We start from the raw sequence: 20728 nt of genomic DNA, 5'->3' as shown, positions 1-20728 counted from the left end.
TGGGATTACAGGCGTGAGCCACTGCGCTCAGCCTAGAGCTTACTCTTAAATCAGCAATCAATCCGTGCACATTTAGAGGTCACCCCTCAGGTTATAATTCACTCAGAATCACTTTGTTCTGTAAGTTAAGAAAATCCATTGTGATCTAATATAGTGTCTTCATCACGCACAGAAAAAACCTTCCCCACATAATTGGATCGATACCTTGTAGAAAGTCTAGACCACGTTAATTGGGTTGGTGCTTATTTAGATTTTAGTCATTTTATCAGGAGTTTCAGACTGGCTTCTAAAAATCGATGCCCTGCTGTGTCAAATTCTAGCACAAGGGTATGTCAGAGGCTTTCTCTAGTATGGCCAAGCTTGAAACTTAGCTTTTATTTAAGTAATAATATGCTACATAATAGAAGTAAAATAGGTGGGCCTGAAAAACCATTAGGAAAATTTATCACTGGATTCACTTAACAAAACCTGCACAATTGCCTTATTTTTAAGATAACTATAATCATACTTCATCTCTGACTTGGCTGCTCCCCCCATGTTATTGTATTGACAAGGCCAAGGTCATTTGTCATGATTAATGAAACATGCCAGAACAGATATTGTCATGAATTCAGTTCAAATGTGTTTTAAAACCCTTTCTAATAGGTATCCAAAGTCCTTCGGGGTGTGCGGTGTAGGAGGAAGATTCTTTTTTATAGATTCTTCTGTACAGTATGATTTTACACTTTTTCCTTTGCAGGTAAATATAATGGAATTTGTAAGATAAATTAAAATAGAAAAGATATTACTTAAAAAACTGGAAAAATTCAGCACTATAAAATGTTTATAGTAGTGGCCTGTGAGTGACAAGAATTATAGATGTATTAATGTACTTTCAAAAATGGACTACATGCATCACCTTCCTGTTTGTTTTTATAGAAACAATCAAAATCAACTTTATTTTTTAAATACGCTCTGGATAAAACCTGTATAAGTACAAATACTTGTAGACAATGGATTCTGGAGACAGTTTTGTCCTAAATGAACTAAAGCTGCTTTTTTTAATTAAAAAATTACAGGATACTGATGATGTTTAGTTTGATTTATATTAAATATTAAATAGCTATATTATGAGATAAGCCTCTCATATATTGCCAGGTATTGTTGGCTAAGTGCTGGAAAGTCATTGTTTACCAGTCAGGTACTGTCTCCAGAGAGCGGAGAGCCTTGAGGCACCTTTGCCTTTTGCTCAAAAACAAAATACAAGAAAAGTGGCAGTGAAACTTTTTAAGTTCTCAAATTTGGGCAGGTTGTTGAATATTTGGAAGGCAAGGTGCAAGTTGAATAAGAACATGAAACATTCATAGTAAGTTCAAATATTTAAGTACATAATGCACTAAATCATATATAGCGTGTTCTCATAGCAATAAAAATTGAAGACAGAGATGTAAGGAAAATCTAATTGAGAAACTCATATTTATTAACTTAGGTTTTCAATGTATTAGGAAACAACTGTCATGATTCCTTTCTGAGATTAACATAGTTGTGTAGTTTGAGTATCACAGGTGCTCTGGAAATAGCTTCTCACTGCCTACTAAGGAACCCCTTTTCCACTGGGGAGCCCGTTTCTCTCTAACTGCATTCTTGCCGTATATTCACCCTTGCAATATGGAGCTATCTATAGATATCTATTTTACAACTCCATGTCTTTCCTCTGCTCTGAATTCCTTTCCCCAATTTATCTACCTGGAAAACTCACATCTGCCTTCAAAATCCCAGGTCAGGGTCACCTCTTGCGTTATGCAGCCCTTCTCAAGCCCTCTAGACAGTCCTCACTCACTCCTTGCTACTAACTGTACCTGTGTACTCATAGCATTCAGCATTTTCAGGGTAGCCTGTTATGATTATAATTTTGCTTTCCCTCAACAGATGAGTAGTTTTTCATAATAAGGATAATGATGGAGTTTGATTTGACTCTTTTTATTGAGTAAAACAACTCAGTGAAAATTTACTATAATAAATTAAGAACTTTAACCAAGGACAAGAAGGACACAAATTTCATGGGTTTTATACTCTCATTTTAGAAGTGCCTTCTAAGAAAGCAAAAAAACAAAAAGCAAGTTAAGTTTATTGAATCTTTCCAGCTGGTTAGGAATGTTTAAAAGAAAGAATTTTAAAAATTTTACTCATGATATTTTCTCCATATTATTGAAATAGACCTCATCAAAATATATGAAGGCCAAGGACATTCTTACATTGGAAGCATTGAAGTGAAAAGAAAAAAGCAAGAAATACCTCTGACTAAAAGCAAAGGTAAAGAAAATTTGAGGACTAATGAGAAGGCAAGGATGAAGCAGAAGGAGCACTGGATCTAGAAGCAAGAAAGTGACTCCTAGCTCCTCATCTGTCACTCAGTAACAATGTCCTTTAGGCTGTTACACACAGATATACACACAACCACATACATGTAATCATAAACACACAAATACAAAATGACAGGTTTTAGGACAAATTTTTTTCCACTTTCAACATTTTTCAAGGTGCTCAATTATTCTCCATTTAGATGGTCTGATTCTTTAAAAGATATTCTACAATATATCACTGCAGGTCTTATTTAATGTGGCTTAAACTTTGTTGTTTTAAATAGCATGATTTTGATAGACGGAATTGAGAACAGTCAGTATCACTCATGGTGCCTTGGTCCTGGCCCTGCTGCTGCATGGCTCTAGACACATTCCACTGACTCATTAACTCATTCAAAATTATGCTATTAACAGTTACCATGTGCCAGGCATCTACTCTCACTTGGTCTATTTTAAGGGAAGAAATTAGGCCATTCATACAACAATATAGAATGTTTGTATATTACAAAGTTCCCTCTGATATAGAAATTGTCAGTTCTTAATCTGAATTTGTATGCGTGTGTTTAAACATCAGGGCAAAACATTAAAAAGCTCAGTGTTAAAATTCTCAGTGCTTGAATTGTATGAAAGTTAGTTAAAAAAGATAATTCAAAGTTATTTCTCCCAAGGCTGGCCGCAGTGACTCACACCTGTAATCCTAGCACTTTGGGAGGCTAAGGCGGGTGGATCATCTGAGGTTAGGAGTTCAAGACCAGCATGGCCAACACGGTGAAACCCGTCTCTACTAAAAATACAAAAAATTAGCCGGGTGTGGTGGCGCACTCATGTAGTCCCAGCTACTTGGGGTCCTGAGACAGGAGAATCGCTTGAACCCAGGAGGCGGAGGTTGCACTGAGCCGAGATCACACCACCGCACTCCAGCCTGAGCTACAGAGTGAGACTCCATCTCAAAAAAAAAAAAAAAAAAAAAAGAAAGAAAAAAGAATAAAGTTATTTATCCTACATTTTAACTGCTTTATTAATCACAAATTTTTAACAAATAATACATAGAATGAAAAATTTAAAAACATTTTTAGGGGGATGGTGATGGGTCTATGGTTTATAAAAGAATCAGTACTTTTTGGTGAATACAAGTCTATTTTGTTAATTTTAGTTATAGTAAGTCTACAAATACTAGTAATACTAGTAGCATGCTAATGTAAAAATACTATTTATCTTGGAAATACTATGAATTAATGTAATTTTCATTTTGAGGTAGATTTTCATTTGAATTAATCTGGAGTTTTTACATTTTAAAATATATATTTCCAATTTTTTAATCAATATAACCACTAGAGTGCCTGCTAGTCATGAAGATACAGTGGATCCAAGCCTGTGGTCCATGTTTCTCAAATTTGAGAATGTGCAAATGTCAGAGAATGTGCACATGAATTCTAGTTTGAGGAACTCTGCCCTAAATTGTTCAAAAAAGATATTATCATATTGCCTGGGATATGACCCTCTATGTATTTTTTCACAGATAGTATTCACTGTGATCCTCCATAACGAAGTCCCCACACTGGACCCCCTAAATTCTGTCTTTTCACATTAACCTGGTTCCTTTCTCTGAGTTTGGTAAAAATAATTTTATATTCAAGATAATACCTTAATCTGATTATTAGATAATTATAAAACAAGGTGCAATTAGAAAAGAACCGTGGAGGGTAAGATAGGAGACAAAAAACTCCATTAATTTGCCTATGATCTTGATTACATCACTTCATATCTCTAAGCCACAGTTTCCTCCTCTGTAAAAATAATCCCCATATTCCCCACTGGTTTGCAATGACAAATGAAATAACAGATATGGAAAGTACTGTAACTGTCATGATACCAATATGGGACCTTCTTAATTTACTTATTATGTCTTGGGCTAAAGCTATACGAACTCAGACTTACTTGAGACAAATTATTAAACCACTGTTTGTTTAACTTTGGGTAATCTGCATTACACATAAACCTTGGTGTTCATGCATAAATAGGGTTAACAATACCTACCTCATAGGATTATTTTAAGTATTTCATAAGATAATATATGTAAATTTTTAGCCTGATGTCCAGCCTTGGTAAATGCCTAAAAAGTAGTAGCAATTTCAAAAACATGACCAAGGTTTGTAGCATGTATTTTTATTGCTATTTTTAGGGAGTTCAATTAGAGGAATGAGAACATCATGAAATTATAATGCCTTAGGAAATTAAAATACTAAAGCAAAGACCTGGTCCAAATTCCTAATTAAGTTCTTTAACACAAGAGGAAATAGCCTCAAGAACATACTGTTAGGGTTGTTTATATAAACGAATCTAAAATGTTTCTTCTCTCATGTAGGTATCCTATAGATGTAGATGAAAAACACACACATAAGTGATGCCTCAGTTTGCATATCCTCTCATCAACTGATAAGCCATGATGAATCTGAGAAAACTGTTGCAACTATGGAAATGCAGATGAAGATTATTCTTCTCTCTCATTGCAGTCTTGAGACTTGTGGTTGAGAAAATAAGTAAATAAGCAAATAAAGAACCACTAAGGAACTACAAAGCAACAGAGACTATTCACAGAAGGATTGGTACATTATGTATGCTGGTTGAATGTATCAGTGTCATTTGGTTTAGCACCACATCCATATTTTATGTGAGTTAAGGTATGGAGGGAAACCTCTGAGAATTGATACTGAAAATGTCTGATAAATTACTGAAAGTTGTGCCTACAGTTCTTCCTTCAAACCTGTGCTTTCCATTTACTCCTGAGAAAAAGAAAGATGTTTTGGCTACAATATATCTTTTAGCAGATGTCTATTAAAATTTTCTCATGAACTAAGTTTGCCAGAGGAACTGAGACATTCTCCTCTTCTGGCTTAGTAAAAATTAAAATTAATATTAGACAAGTATAATTTGCCTCTTGGCCTCAATTAGCAATTTTATTATCTCCAACTCAAAGCAAGCAATGGGTAAAAGGGTGAAGGAGACCAGGGAGCTTTGGGTGGTCTCAGTCCCAATCGGTTTCTAGCAAATCCCTCTATTTCTTGGCTTTCTTAGGCCCTTAATGCTTTACATTTTCTCCTACTCACCAAGGGCTTGGTTTCATCTTCATCTTTGAAATAATAGAGCTGATCCCCCTTGAGCACAAACCAGCGAGTATGCCAAGTCTTGACAAAGCCTCCTTGCTTCCTCAGCCACCCACACTTGATGGCATTCTGCCGCCCTTGGCCTTGTTGGGGGTTCTCCGTGGAGTCATTGTTCTCCTCCATTATCAAGCTGATGGACTTTCCTAGTTAGCAAACAAAAAGAAAGGAAAATAATGAGGTGCTCTTTTATATTCAACTCCCTTTTAAACCACTCTTCTCCAGAAAAAAAAAAAAAAAGACAGAGAGAGAGAAGAAAGAAAGAAAGAAAGAAGGAAGGAGAAAGAAAGAAAGAGAGAAAGAGAGAGAGAAAGAGAAAGAGAGAGAGAAAGGGAAGTGAAGGGAAGGAAAGGGGAAGGGGAAGGGAGTGGGAGAAGGGGTGAAAAATGTTCCTCAACTCATTGACCAAATTTCTAGACACAAACCACAGACCTGGCCACAATATGCCCAGAGGAAACGTGGAGAGAGCTTGTTGTGCCTTCCTGCCTTCTTAAATGAATTCAGCAGCTGAGTAGTGCTCTTTGTCCCTAAGTAGAACTGAAAAATAAGAAAGTTCTAGAGGTAATGTGTGAAGAAGGAATTTCTAAAAACAAACTAAAACATAACTCTCAAGATTATGGCCTCTGTGTCTGTTGGGCACAGCCTAGGACAGGCCCCTGCAGGCCTAGGTTTACCTGAGCAAGAGCTAGCCTGACGTGTGTCCCCATTTCAAGAGACTATTCAGAAAATCTTAATGGAAGACATTTGTCTTACATAGGTGAACATATCTAAAGATGTTTCTATCCTCTGTTTCCCAGATTATTCCCTCGACAATTTCTTTGGCTGGTCAGGGATTCGTACAGCTGAAAAAGTTTAAGAGAAAACAAACAAACAAAAGACAAAACACCTGCTTTTGCTAGTTTTTTTCTATAGTTTTTTCCTTTTTCCTACAGCCATTCTCAAGCTTCAGGAGGGTGTGGTGTGCGCCAGTCCATGACATGATGAGGAATATTTTAAGGTTATGTGTGAAGGAGTGTAAGGCCATACTACCTATACATAAGCAAGAAAATGAGTTCTTCATTGGAAAAATATCAACCAACAGGTGAGATGCTAAAACTGCCCTAGTAAGAACAGAGAAGGTGGACATTCTGGGGGAACGAGGGACAAGTGGTTAAAAGAGATTTTCCTGTCCCAAAAGCTCCTTCCAAATTCTTGCTAATGTTTATTTCTAAACATTTATTCAGGAATTGGGAAGCCCTCTCTAACTCTTGTGTCTTTGATAAGGTTATAAAGATATTGATTATCTGATAAAACATAGATTATTCCTGTCCAGGCATATAAACAAAGTCCCTGTTTTATCATTTCTGATCAATTCTGGAAGACAAGCTGTCTTTCTGTCTGGTCTTTATATTCATCACTGATTTTTTAATCAATTTGCATGTATACAATTCTACTTATAAATTCCATGCAGTTTCTATTGTCAGCCCTTGGTCATTTATGTTTCTTCCTTGAAGGCTCAGGGTCAAATCCTCCATTATTGCGCTTCAAGTTCTCTCAATTTAGTCCTGCCATTCCTGTTGCAAGGATGAAGCAGAACTTTCATTCTAATTACTTCTTATTTTAATAACTTCAACCATCTTTGCAGAAGATTTGCCTCTTTCATTGGCATATATTTCAATCTATCACTATCCTTGCCTTAATCTTCACCTCTTAAACTCCTTTTAAACTTCAAGGTCACTTGACTATTATCTGTCTCATTCAATACGCACTTTTTTCCTTTCTTAAAAAACAAGCCCCTGTCTCTACAATAAGTCTGGACACTTCCTTTGCCCTATGGGGCATTCCACGACCATAACCACTTATTGCAGAAAACACTCTCCTCTCAGGTGTGTGCCCATGTGTGTGCAGACTGGACCATGCCTGATGCCTCCAATTTGCTATGCCCCACAGAGCAGGAACTTTCATCTCCTTTCTTTCACAGTATCCGACCTACTATGACGAGCCAAGAACTCCACTCTAAATGAACAATTAATGTTGTAAGATAATTTAGATAATAAGTATGCTTAGCTAGACCACCCAAAATAATCTTTTTCGTCTCCTGGTATTTAAACTATTTAAATCTACACAACTTGCTGTTTCATCACTGCCTATTTATTCTTTGACCAAACACCTTAACTTATAAAATTAAATGGGACTTTAAACAAACATTCCAACACACACACACGCCCCCCGCCAACAAACATGCACACACAAATCTAGAATTCATTGCACAACAAATTACTTAGGGCCCTTAGGTATTTTTTTTCTTTCCTCTCAAATTCATGCTTTCTATTAAGTTTGAAAAATTCCCTCTAAAATGCTTCAAGTTATTAGCAACCTACCATTGACAATATAAAAAATACAAGTAGCTATTTCCCCTTTTGTGTACATTAATGCCTTAGTGAGAAATGTGTGTACACTAGAACATGGTTTCTGATTCCTTTTGCACATGTTGTTTATAAGTCTGACCGAAGCCAATGACAATATTGCCCAGTGAACTGACTATAATGCCTATATTTTTATGATTTCAGAATGCATCGGCAAGTGCTTTACTAATGCTAATTGAAGACTAATTGTAACAATTCATTAAAACAGAAATGAAAACAGACTTATCATATTCCTAAGGGGAAAAATGCCACAACTATTTAGATGAGGAAAATTAAGTTTTACTAAAACAACCATAATTTTTATAGAGAAATCTTAATATTTCTGGAGAAATAAAATGATTAAAATTCTACACTTCATCTTTAAAATGAGGATGCTGGACTGGATTATTTCCAACTATGGTCTCTTCTAGCACTCTGAAATCTATCATCTCTGTAATTCCATAAGTGTAGGGACATCAGATACCCTTACTACTCAGTACAATGTCTGGCATGCAGTGAAGCTCAATCAATGTTTGATGAAGTAATCAATTTTGCAATAGGTTTCATACTAAGTGTCTAAAAGTGAATACGATCTCCCTCTGAAACATGATCTTCCCCCAAACCCTATCTTAGTAAATGACACCATGATACACCCAGTTGCAAAGAAAAATATATAGAAAACTGATCATTTGATTCATGACTCTTCCTCGCCCTGGATATCAAATCAATCAGTAAATTCAGAATACCTCTAAAAAATAGTTCAAATCCATCCTTTTGGCTTCATCTCTATTGCCACCTTACGGTGCAGTCCACTATTATCTTTTGAGGAGATGATTCTAATAGCCTTCCGAGGAGTCTCACTGCTTCCATTTTTAGCCATAAACACAAACACACAGGTACATGCTCACACATATTTCATTCTCCAAAACACAGCCAAAGTGAGCTTTTAAAAATTCAAATCAGATAAGAACTCTCAGCATTTGAAAATGTTGGCTTCTCACTGTACTTATTTCAAAATCCAGAGTCTTACCATGGCCTCTAAGGCTCTGAATCATCTGGCACCTCTTTACCTCTCTAACCTAATCCCATGCCACCTTCTCCCCATCCCTCCCCATACCATACACATACATACTTAACCACTCTTGTCTCCTTTCAGTTCTGGAAACACCCAAGCTCCTTTATGCCTTGCTGATTTTTGCCTAGAAAACTCTGTCTTGGGCTCTTTTCATGCTCAACTCCTTTTTATCTAAGTTTTGGCTTAAAATCTGTCTCCTCCAAAAAACCTTCACTAATCACCCTGTGAGTTAGGTAACCTCTTTTTATTCTCTATCGCTGAACTGTGTCCTTTGTCTCCCTGACACTTCTCTAAATTGCTATTTCTTTAGCTGTTTATTGTCTATCACCCCACCAGGAGCCCATAAGCTTCATGAGGTCAAGGACATGGCTTTCCTTACTATGTATACCCAGTGATACCCAGTGCCTTTAATAGTGCTTACCTGGTACTCAATAAACCTGTTGAATCAACAGATGGAGCTCTGCAATAATCACAAAAGAATCTCTACAAAGAATATTTTAGAGGCTTCTTTTTCATTGCATTTAATGCCTTAACGAAGAATGTGTACGCTAAGAACTTGACTTTTTTCCTTTGACATAGAAGACTTCAATTAGCATGAAAATTGTTCTTAAACACAATGTCAAAATCATTACACTTGAAAGAACCTGAAACTGCCCTTATGAAAAAAAATTCAGAATTTATACTTTTTAGTTTTGGCAGGAAATACACATAACCAATTGTGGTTTAACACTAAGTACAGTTTATTCACTCAAATTCTCAGAGAATGATTTCACTGAATCTCCGCTGGGAAAATACTTTCACTGAAGTCAGGCCATGGTAGCTGGGTGGTATGTGGGATTACAAAATAGAACTATCACCTTGGTTAGAAAACCAACATAACAATGAACAAAGTAAAAATCTAAATAAACAGTTATTCCAAACTAAAACAAAATTGAGAAATTAACCTGTGTCTTTGCATCAATCTTAAGACAAAAACCTTAATGATGGCTACTGTACCACACCATAGCTAGACAGTTCTCAGCATTTGATGGGCTTGTAGCTTTTGAATTGTTTTCCAGAGGAGGAAACTGGTTTCTACATCTGTTTGTACGGTTCTTTGTTGCAACCAGATGGGCCAAGAACACAACAGTATGACATGGTGCAATCAGAGATGAAACTCATGCTCCTGACAAACTCTTCTAAGAGTCAAACCGTACACACATAGATATTTAGATGTGTGACTTCATTTCAACAAAGAATACATAAGCATGCATATAAACAAGGATGTAAATAAAGAGGATGCCATATACCACAGAGTTGCAATGTATTTGAAATTACAATACCTTACTATACATGTTCAGCAAACATGAGAGAATGAGATAGTAGGAGAGAGCTAGAGAAAAGTAAAGAGGGAGAGGAAACAACTTAAATAACACAGGCAATTCCACCACAGTGCATCCACTCAATGAATGCATGCTCCCATGGCAAGGGTGAAGGGGACCAAATACATCTCCATGTTTTCAATCAGTGTCAGTTTCCTTGGCATCTGGTGGGGTGGGTATTTCACTGTATAAATGTGTTCCCAGAATTTGAGTGCACATGATTTCATACCTCATGTCCCCTCAATCAGTCAAAGAAACAGTGATCTGTCCTATTGCTGGGGAAGAAAACAAAACAAAACTGCCAATGTTGGTAAAATACTGCAACCTATGAGAGATTTGTGGGACTTTGGGAAGAAATTTTGATCACAACCGATTGTCACCATTTGCATTGACTTTAGAACATAAATCCTTTTTAAGATGTGATTCCACCATACACAGTATATAACTACAGACAGCCAATATTTATCTAAATTCTACTTTTTCTTATTTTAAACAAAATAGTTTATTTTACATGTATTGCTAATAGGCTGGTTTGTCAATCGGCAGGACATTATATTGAGCTGTATGTCTACATGCTAGATATACCCTTTCTGTACATGATTGTTCACACTACAAAAACTTACAAAAGAAATGAGACAACATGCGCATGTGTTTATAGGTGTACATGCAAGTGCACATATGTGTATGGGTGTGTGTATGTGTGGGTGTATCGTGGGTGTGGGTATATATATATATATACCGTGTGTGTTCTGCCTACAGCAGGGGTCCCCAACCCCCTGGGCCGCAGACCAGTACCACCAGTGTGTGGCCGGTTAGGAATGGGGCCACACAGCAGGAGGTGAGCTGTAGGCAAGCGAGCATTACTGCCTGAGCCTCATCTCCTGTCAGATCAGCAGCGGCATTAGATTCTCATAGGAGCTCAAACCCTATTGTGAACTGCCCAGCAGGGGATCTAGGTTGTGTGCTCCTTATGAGAATCTAACTAATGTCTGATAATCTGAAGTGGAACAGTTTCATCCCCAAACCATGTCCCCCTTGCCCCATGAAACTGGTCCCTGGTGTTAAAAAGGTTGTGGACCACTGTTCTAGAAAACAAAATCTTTTTTTTAATTATTATACTTTAAGTTCTAGGGTACATGTGCACAATGTGCAGGTTTGTTACATATGTATACATGTGCCATGTTGGTGTGCTGCACCCATTAACTCGTCATTTACATTAGGTATATCTCCTAATGCTATCTCTCTCCCCTCCCCCACCCCACAACAGGCCCCGTTGTGTGATATTCCCCTTCCTGTGTCCAAGTGTTCTCATTGTTCAATTCCCACCTATGAATCATAACATGCAGTGCTTGGTTTTTGTCCTTGCAGCCATAAAAAATGATTTCATGTCCTTTGTAGGGACATGGATGAAGCTGGAAACCATCATTCTCAGCAAACTATTGCAAGGACAAAATCTTTAAAGACAAAATATTTGTTGATATTCTTTTCTCATTTTTTAAATACTCAGTGCCATGGCACTGGAAGCCATGTAAGCATATGCCTGCAGATCTGACATTCTTTGATGAAGCAAAGGACATAAGAGTGTTGCCATCCAGTGTTTACTAAAAAACATGATTGTGCTATTATTAAAGTCAATCAGTGGAGTGATAGATTTATTTTTATCATTTCTCAGAACATTTCCTCAATAACTGTAGCTGTGTACCTGATTTAGAACCTGGAACTCTTTTAGTGTCCTAAATATTTAAATAATTTCAGGATAAAATGACATAACAAGCATTTTTTTCATGTAAAGTCAGTCACCCCTTACTTGATTTAACGTGTTCAGCTCTCTACATTGGCTCAGCTGTGAATGTTGAATGTGAAAGTTGAATCCTATCAAATCTCTCCTTTGTCCATTTTCCAACTCCATCTAGATTTTCCCTGGATGCAATGAATGCCATCTTTCCTAACCCTCACTACCTATAGCAGAAGTTAGTGCCCCACAGAGAATCCTCTTCCTAACCTCACCTATGGTAACAATAATAGTTCAACATTGAACTTAGTGTCATTCTTTCTTGCTAAATGTGGCAAAGCCTATTGTTGCCTTCAAGTTTCTGCCCACTTTCCTTGTCCCAATCACGCCATTCCTGATATTCTGCATCTCAGGTCTGGGGAAGCCAGGAACACAATTAGGATGAATTTGTCAGTACCACCTCCTAGTTTATGGATGGTTGGCTGAAAGTAAGAGTGTGGTAGGAGGACACTATTAGGGAGTATAAGTATAAATGGGAGGAATGCAAGTGGAATATGGAAGCACAGGTGGTGGTAGAGAGAAGGGACACGAGTCAAGGACAAACATTTTCATTTCCATCATAAAAGTCTAAATCTCCAGTTCTACCCTGTGTCAGACATAAAATTATTTAGCTATGTGGCTCAACCTTGAATACAATCTTGTTCATACACACAGACAGACACACATACACACACATATACACACACAAATTCACATAAAACTAAGTGTACTGAGAATGAGCAATACCTTTAGAACTCATAGAGTGCCTACTCTGTAGAAGACACAGTGCAAATCCAGTGTCTTTCCTTGATTACTATCATAGTAATCACATCGCTTTCCTTGATTACTATCATAGCTTTCTATTTAATCTAATCTCTGATTTCATTCCTAGCACAGTGATGTGATGGATTCTTTCCATAGCATTAGCATTTTCTTTTAGAAAGCAAATCAAGTCATGTTACCACCATTCTAAAACTATCTAATAGTTAAACACTTCCACTCAGAGTTAAATCCAAATTCTTTGTCACGGCCTATACAGCCCCAAACAATCCCTACCTACCTTTCCTTGAATGCTTCCCTCACATCTTTGAACAGCTAATTTCTCACCATTCAATTCTCAGTTCAATTCTCAGTTCAAATGTTGCCTTATTATAGATGCCCGCCTCGGCCTCCCTTACTAGAACCATCCTTCATCCCTCACCACATTCTATCATATTTCCTTATTTTATTTTTTCCACAGCACACAAGAATCCTTTTTGTATTCGGTTTTCCTTGTCATTTCTCTGTCTCCCCTTTGGCACATGAGCACCTTGAGGATGGAAGCTCTCTATCCAGTGTATTGAGCAGAGGTAGCAGAGAGTGGCCATTAAATAACACAGTTACGTGTCGAATACATGAACACCTCCTAAGTCATAAAACTACCATAAAGCATAAAACTATAAAATGGTAAAAAATATACCAGATAGCTAAAGATTCATACAAGAGCTAGGATGCAGAGAAGGACATATAGAAGGTTTTGCAAACATGTGCATTTACCAAAAACTACATAACAAAAAATATTTAAATAATTAAATGTTAGTGACTTACAGTAAGGGAGAAAAAAGTAACTGCTAACTAAAGAAAACAGATGAGTTTTCTCAGTTCACTTTCTGTCCCCTCACTCTCCACCATACCACCTTTTTCTTGAAGAATAAATCAAAATGTGGTGCCGACAAGGGAATCAATCCTCTAGGTCCAAAATAACAAAGGATGTAATAGAGATTGTTTTAGCACTGACACAAATTCCAGGAGCCTAAATATGTTTATGGGAAGCAACTGGATTTCTTAAAGTAGCTGGAAGGGCTTAGGACTTTCACCTGTGGTTTTCCCACTGCCTGGACATCATGGTTAACTTCTATTTATCCTCCAGGTCTTCTACAAAGGCTTCCCTGGTGCCACCACTACCCCGCTCTGAAAGTTCCCCTTGCATGATACCATCCTGGACATGACCCTTATCACATGTAGACCTTGTTTTTATTACTTCTCAGTGTTCTACACCACAGTAGACTCCCTGGAACCCACCAAATGAACTAGAATATAGTGAATGCTCAAATAATTGTTAAATAAATGGCAAACTGATGAATAAATGAATGAATGCTTCAATCCATCTTTGTGTTTCAGTCAGTCTTTGGGGTCTATATTAAAATTGACACCAAAGCCCTCAAAGATCCCAAGTACTGTACAAAAATCATAAAACATTTGCTGTTACTAGACACAAATGCAAGGACATCATGACAAATTCTCTCTTTTAAACCTAACCCAAATTTAGTGGCTTAAAGCTAAACTGAACTTCAAAAATGATTGAACCAAGTGGATTGCCATTTGTCTCACTGGATGCTACTCTTAATCATGATTTGAGTTAAAAATAAACATTTCTTCTTGAAAATGAAAAGTATAAGCATAAAAAGAACAATGGGAATTAAATGAAGCACAACAGCCACGAATATAAAGTCAAAAATTGTCACCAGAAGGGCATACCTGGGGGAACTTACGTGCAGTTATTTTCCTGAAGAAACACTACAAAATCCTGTTGCTTGATTAAATTGTTCAAAACATCACAGAATAGACAATAGCAAAAAATGATGTGTATAGTGGGATGGATCAGAAACATCAATCTCCATATTATATTTTAAGCTTCAATGTTTCCGTATTCATTTGCTAAGAAATCAAAATGACTTACTGAAATGAACCATAAAAAAGGAAATTTCTCCTAAGAATTTAGCTTTTGTTGTCTACTTAATGCCTCATACATTGTAGAATGAATCTTTTCCCTCTTAAGATGGTTTTAATTCAACTAGAGAGAAAATTTTATATATTAATTTTAATATATGTATAATACTTTAATATATACTTAGAATTGCCCTTCACCACCACAGTGATATCTGAAGGACAAATAAAAAAGACAACCATTGGAATTCCCCATGCTGATAACCTGAGTAGAAACAAAAATCAAATCAAAACATACACTTTACCACGGATTGGGATTAAGAAAGAACTGCTGCTTGTCAAACCCAAGGCAGACATTATTAATTAATCACCTGTGTTCACCCCCAGATGCCATCTCAATCCAGTACTCTAGGCAGTCACAACCAATCAGTCATATACGGAAAGGTAAGAAAGACTCTTTGTTAAATTCAATTCTGTAGACAAACTAAGAACTGAAGATATCCCTTAAATATCAAATAGAAACTCCAGTGCTTTTCCAAAAGCAATGGCATCTGAAACGGGAAAAGATGAGAAATTCAACTTACTTTAATGGAAAGCTTGAAGACGGCAACTATTATTTCATCATATGGCCACAGAGAAACAAAGAAAACAAGCCTGAAGCAGGGAAGATGAAAAGGAGTTGGATGTCTCTTATTTTATATTTATTAATTGAATCTGTGACTAGACCCCTCAAAATATGATCAGAAACATGATGTTATAAACATCTCAATTTTTAAGCTTTTGTGTGTACTCCACTCCCTCACCCATAGTTTATTAATATGATTTTGTTTTGAAACTGTCACAAAGAAAAGAAATTTGGGGAGGCCCAGAAGGCTTCTGAAGATGTTGGTCAAAATACACAAAATGCCAATTAGACAGGAGGAAAATGTTCAAGAGGTCTATTGTATAACATGACTATAACAATATATTGTGTTCTTAAACATTGCTAAGAGTAGATCTCAAGTGTTCTCATCACAAAAAAATAAGGATGTGAGGTAATGTTTATGTTAATTCGTTCAATTTAGCCATTCCAGAATGTATGTGTATTTCCAAACATGATGTTGTACATGACCAATGTATGTAATGTTCATTTGTCAATTAAAATTAACTCATTCATTAATTTTTAAGAGGTTTTCCACACCTAAATCTGAAAAGTAATAGGATTATAATACCAAAGGGATGGGAGAGCAACGGCAGTAATGAAGGAGAACTTTATGCGCATAGCATAGAGAATTGGGAGAGGAAAGCTGAAGCCCGTATGATACTGAGAAAGTCAGCTGGGTCCTTTCCTCATTATGGGGAAATAACTGCTGTGCCTATAATTTATAAAGCCCCTCCAGCACTTTCCCTGATGTCTATAATTTTTAAGCTAAGATGAAAGCTTTCCTGAAACACTACTTTTAATATCAGGTTCCTTTAGTGAGTCTGACCTAGGAGAATCAAATGTTGTCGACTGCATTATCATTTCAAGCCCCTCAGTGGGGCCAGCTATTTATTCAACTACACTTCAAAGCAAATATTTTACAAGTGGGTAACTTTGATGGAGATAGTTATTTGTCTACAATGAACTCTCCAATTTTCTCCTTCAAATGAAAACCCCGAGGTACTTAATGATTTCCAATAAGGACCACTCATTTTTGTCAATTAATCCTGTGGGTGGAACATCATCAGGCTTGCTCTAAAGCCCAGCAAAATGACTAGGCTTTCTAAGTATATAAATCTTGTTCTAATCACTAAACCACAGTTGCTCTCTCAGTGGTTTATTATATGGAGGTATGCACAACACAACTTTTTTTTTTTTTAAGAATCTGAGGAAGGTAGGGAAAAACTTTTGTCAAAGTGAAAATAATAGCATCATTCACATTATGGTAGACTTTGACGTGTTAAACCATGATCTTTGATGAAGTACTGCTATTCAGATATAATTTGAACATATTTTAGCACTTCAAAATATCTGATTATTTCACACTTTAGTTTCAGATATGCTAAACAGAAATCTAGCTTTACTGCACCTGAATACATTTAATTAGCAGCTTAGAGAAAGAGAAATAAATCTTCTACATAAAAAATTATTTTTTTTAATTAAGAAGTTTGGTGGCACACATGTTATTTGAAGTATCCAAGAGCCTGTCTCTGAGGACTCCCCTCTCCCTCATCCCATGTTTTTCTCGTCGGTGCCACCATCCCTTTGCTAAAGGGATGGGCTTGAACTTAGTTACTCATAGAACCTGAGCTCCCTAGCAACAGTGACTGGCCCAGGAAATGGACATGTGACTCAGACAGTGCCAAGTAGAGTCTTCCCTTAGGATAGGGAAGACACTGAACGGATGAGCATCTGAGGTTGGTGGCATTCATCTTCCCTTTTAGCAAAGCCATTTGTAAAATGAAGCTATGCAGAGACAAGCTGCTGTGAGAGAGGAATGGAGAGAGAACCCAAATACATTTGTAACCTGAGGAAAGGGAGTGATTCGCTTAGAAAGGATAAAGTAATAACATAAAAATTATAATGTAGACTTCATTAAAGATAAAAAATATATGCTCATCAAAAGACATCACTAAGAAAATGTAGTCTTCTGTGACCAGAGGAATTGGGAGATCGACAGGGAAAATGCCAGGATACCTGGAAGCTAGGAAATGATTACAGCAATATTTCTACATGGAGGCCAAGATGGCTGACTAGCAGCAGCCAGTGTGCACTGCTCTCACGGAGAGAATAAAGAGTGGTGGGTTGACACTAGCTCTTCAACCAGAACATCCAGGTGAACACATTGGGATTCATCAGGGAAACACCATGACCCACAGAGAACAGAGAAGAGTGAGACAGGAAAACTGCCCACCTGGAGTGGCACAGAGCCAGGGGAGTCACCACACTGGGGAAACAGTGAGTAAGTGAGAGTCCTCAGGGACCCACACTTCTACCACTTCTGCTCAGGAGATCCCTGCAAACTCCCCTGCTGGGGCCTCCAGACCAACACAGAGAACTACGTGGGAGTCTGGGCAGAGCCCTGCTCAGGCACACATGGAGTCCTGGGAGCCTTGGATCCTCAGGCACCCTGGCACCAGTGGCTGCAGGTCCAGCAATGGGGAAGGCCAGGCTCCCTCACATGCCTGCAGGAAAGGAACAAAATCCACAGAGCTGAGCAGTGATGGACTGCAAGCCGTGCCTCCACTGCATCTTGCAGGATAAGGCCTATTGGCCTGGGGTGCTGGTGAGGCCACCCCAGCCCCACCTGAGTTCTTGGGCAGGGAGCAGCTCTGCACTTCCCTGGGACAGAGCTCCCAGAGGGAGAGGTAGCCTGCCATTTTTGCTTCTCTGCAACCCACCCTCTTGTTGCTCTCAGGCTCCAGAGGGTGTGCAGTGATTGGGGACTCTCCCAGACCCCCGGCAGAGCTGCCTTATGGAAAAGGGACAAGACTGTGTTCCACATAGGTCTCCACCTCTGCTACTACTCACTGGGCAGGGCCTCCAAACCTGGGACTTCAGTGACCCCCACCTGGGCTCTCAGAATGGTAGCAGCTCTACACTTTCCTGGGATAGAGCTCCTAGAGGGAGGCAGGGCACCATTTTTGCTGTCCTGCAGCCCTTGCTGCTGTTGCCCTCAGGCTCAGGAGGGAGTGTAGTGGTTGGGGACCTATGGAGATGCCCAACACAGTGCAGCCACCTTACAGAAAAGCAGCCAGACTGTTTTCCACATGCGTCCCCACCTCCCCTACCCTTCACTCGGCAGTGCCTGTTGACCTGGGCCTCCCATATGATTAACCTGCCCCCACCTGAACACTTTAGTCAGTGGTGGCTCTACATTTCTCTGAGGAGGAAATCCCAGAGACAACCCAGAGCATGTATGACATTGCAGTTGCAGTAGTACTGCCCTGACTGTCCTCAGGCTGGGGAAGGAACAAAGGGCCTGGTTGCTATGCTGAAACCTCCAGCAAGCTGCAGCTATCATATGGAGAGGAGCCCAGTCTCTTTCCAGTGAGCTCCCACACCCCACTCTTCACCAGGCAGGGTTCTTGCCTCAAGACCACTGAAGAGCTCCTCCACCCCCAACTGAGAATTCCCATTGCTAATGGCTCTGTGTTTCCCTGGGGAGGTGATCCCAGAGGCAACCAACAGCCTCTCTGCACCTGATGCCCTCAGTCTGGGGAAGAAATAAAGAACCTGAGGGTTTTACTCATACTTCTAGCACACCACAGTTATTATAGAGAGAGAAGCTCAGGCTCTCCTCTCTGTGAGCCCTCAATCCCCTACTCTTCACCAAGTGGGGCCCCAAGCTTGGGCCAGCAATTGCAGTCACCCCCACCCACCAGCTGAACATTCCCAGTAGCAGTTGCTCTGTGTTTCTCTTGAGATGAAGCTTCCAGAGGCAACCAAAAGCCCCTCTGCCACTGCCATTGCAGTGGTACTGTCTTTGCTGCCCTCAGACTGGAAAAGGAGCAAAGATTCTCAGTGATTTAACCACACCTCCTTTAGGACAGCCACTGCTGTCCTAAAAAGAAGAAGCCAGTCAGTTTCCCCCATGAGCCACCCAGCCTCTCTGCTCATCAATATGCAGGGCCCCCTGGCTTGAGTCCACAACGCAGCCACCCCACCCTATGCTGATAGCCCCAATTGGGAGTGGCTCTGCCATTTTCTGATATAGAAACCTGAGAGACAAGTGAAAGGCCCTCTTCCACATGTCCATACCCATGGCAAGGTCCCTTCTCCTGCTGCCTCCCAGCTAGAAAGGAACACAAAGCCTGAGCTCACCCAGGGCTGCAGTGTGCAGCCAAGAAGTGCCAAGCCAAGAGCTATAGCCAGGACTTGAGTGGGAGAGGATCCCACACTCTTAGAGCACAGAGAGGGAGCATATTGCAGTCATGAGGAAATACAAAGGAGTGAAGTGACTAAGCAAGAGCCTACTTACTGGTCATTATGCTTAAGCACCATCTACTCGATCACAACCCAAACTTCAACAACAAAAATACTTTGCTAATATAGGCCACCTCCTGCCCACACTGTGAAACCAAGGACAAGAACTCAGCCACAAATAAAGTTCCTGCACAAAGCCTCAACCCTCTGAAAACATCCTGAAAAGAAGTCAACTGACTGTACTCAAAGTAAAGCACATGGTGGGGTGTGGCAGCTGCATTGAATCATACCACACAGATGAGAAAGAATCAGCACAAGAACTCCAGCAACTCAAAAAGCCAGAGTGTCTGCTTTCCTCAACTGCACTAGTTCCCCAGCAAGGATTCTTAACCAGGATGAAAAGACTGAAATGAAAGAAATACAAATCAGAATATGGATAGGAACGAAGAGCATCAAGATTCAGGAGAAAGTCAAAACCCAATCCAAGAATTCTAAGGATTACAATAAAATATGATACAGGAGCAGTTAGATGAAATGGCCATTATAAGAAAGAACCAGGCGGGTGCGGTGGCTCATGCCTGTAATCCCAGCACTTTGGGAGGTTGAGGTGGGCGGATCACGAGGTCAGGAGATTGGGAACATCCTGGCTAACACAGTGAAACCCTGTCTGTACTAAAAATACAAAAAAAAAAAAAATTAGCTGGGCATGATAGCAGGCACCTATAGTCCCAGCTACTCAGGAGGCTGAGGCAGGAGAATGGCATGAACCCAGGAGGCGGAGCTTGCAGTGGGCCAAGATCGCACTACTGCACTCCAAACACTCCAGCCTGGGTGACAGAGTGAGACTCCGTCTCAGGAAAAAAAAAAAAAGAGAACCAAACTGATCTGATAGAGTTGAAAAACACACTACAATAATTTCATAATGCAATCACAAGCATTAACAGCAGAATAAATCAAGCTAAGGAAAAATCTCAGAGCTCAAAGACTGCTTCTCTAAACTAACTTGAACAAAAATAAAAAATAAAGAATAAAAACAAGAA

At 39.0% G+C, this 20728-nt stretch overlaps 1 protein-coding gene across 2 annotated transcripts in view; it reads right to left on the bottom strand.

The window, feature by feature from the left end:
• ARHGAP24 (Rho GTPase activating protein 24) overlaps positions 1 to 20728 on the bottom strand; it is a 514188-nt gene that overhangs the window by 415893 nt on the left and 77567 nt on the right. The window contains exons 2-3 of one of the 2 annotated variants that reach the window (XM_009240168.4): positions 5936 to 6040; positions 5450 to 5649 (exon numbers count right to left, since the gene is read on the bottom strand). In XM_009240168.4, coding sequence (XP_009238443.2) covers positions 5450 to 5629 — 180 coding nt within the window. In that variant the 5' untranslated portion in view covers positions 5630 to 5649; positions 5936 to 6040. The remainder of the gene's footprint in view (positions 1 to 5449; positions 5650 to 5935; positions 6041 to 20728) is intronic. The other variant, XM_009240167.4, reaches the window with a different exon arrangement.

This window comes from Pongo abelii, chromosome 3, assembly GCF_028885655.2.
Source record: "Pongo abelii isolate AG06213 chromosome 3, NHGRI_mPonAbe1-v2.0_pri, whole genome shotgun sequence".
NCBI classification, from domain to species: domain Eukaryota; kingdom Metazoa; phylum Chordata; class Mammalia; order Primates; family Hominidae; genus Pongo; species Pongo abelii.
Note: the sequence above shows the minus strand (reverse complement) of the source record. Positions and strands in the feature narration are given on the sequence as shown.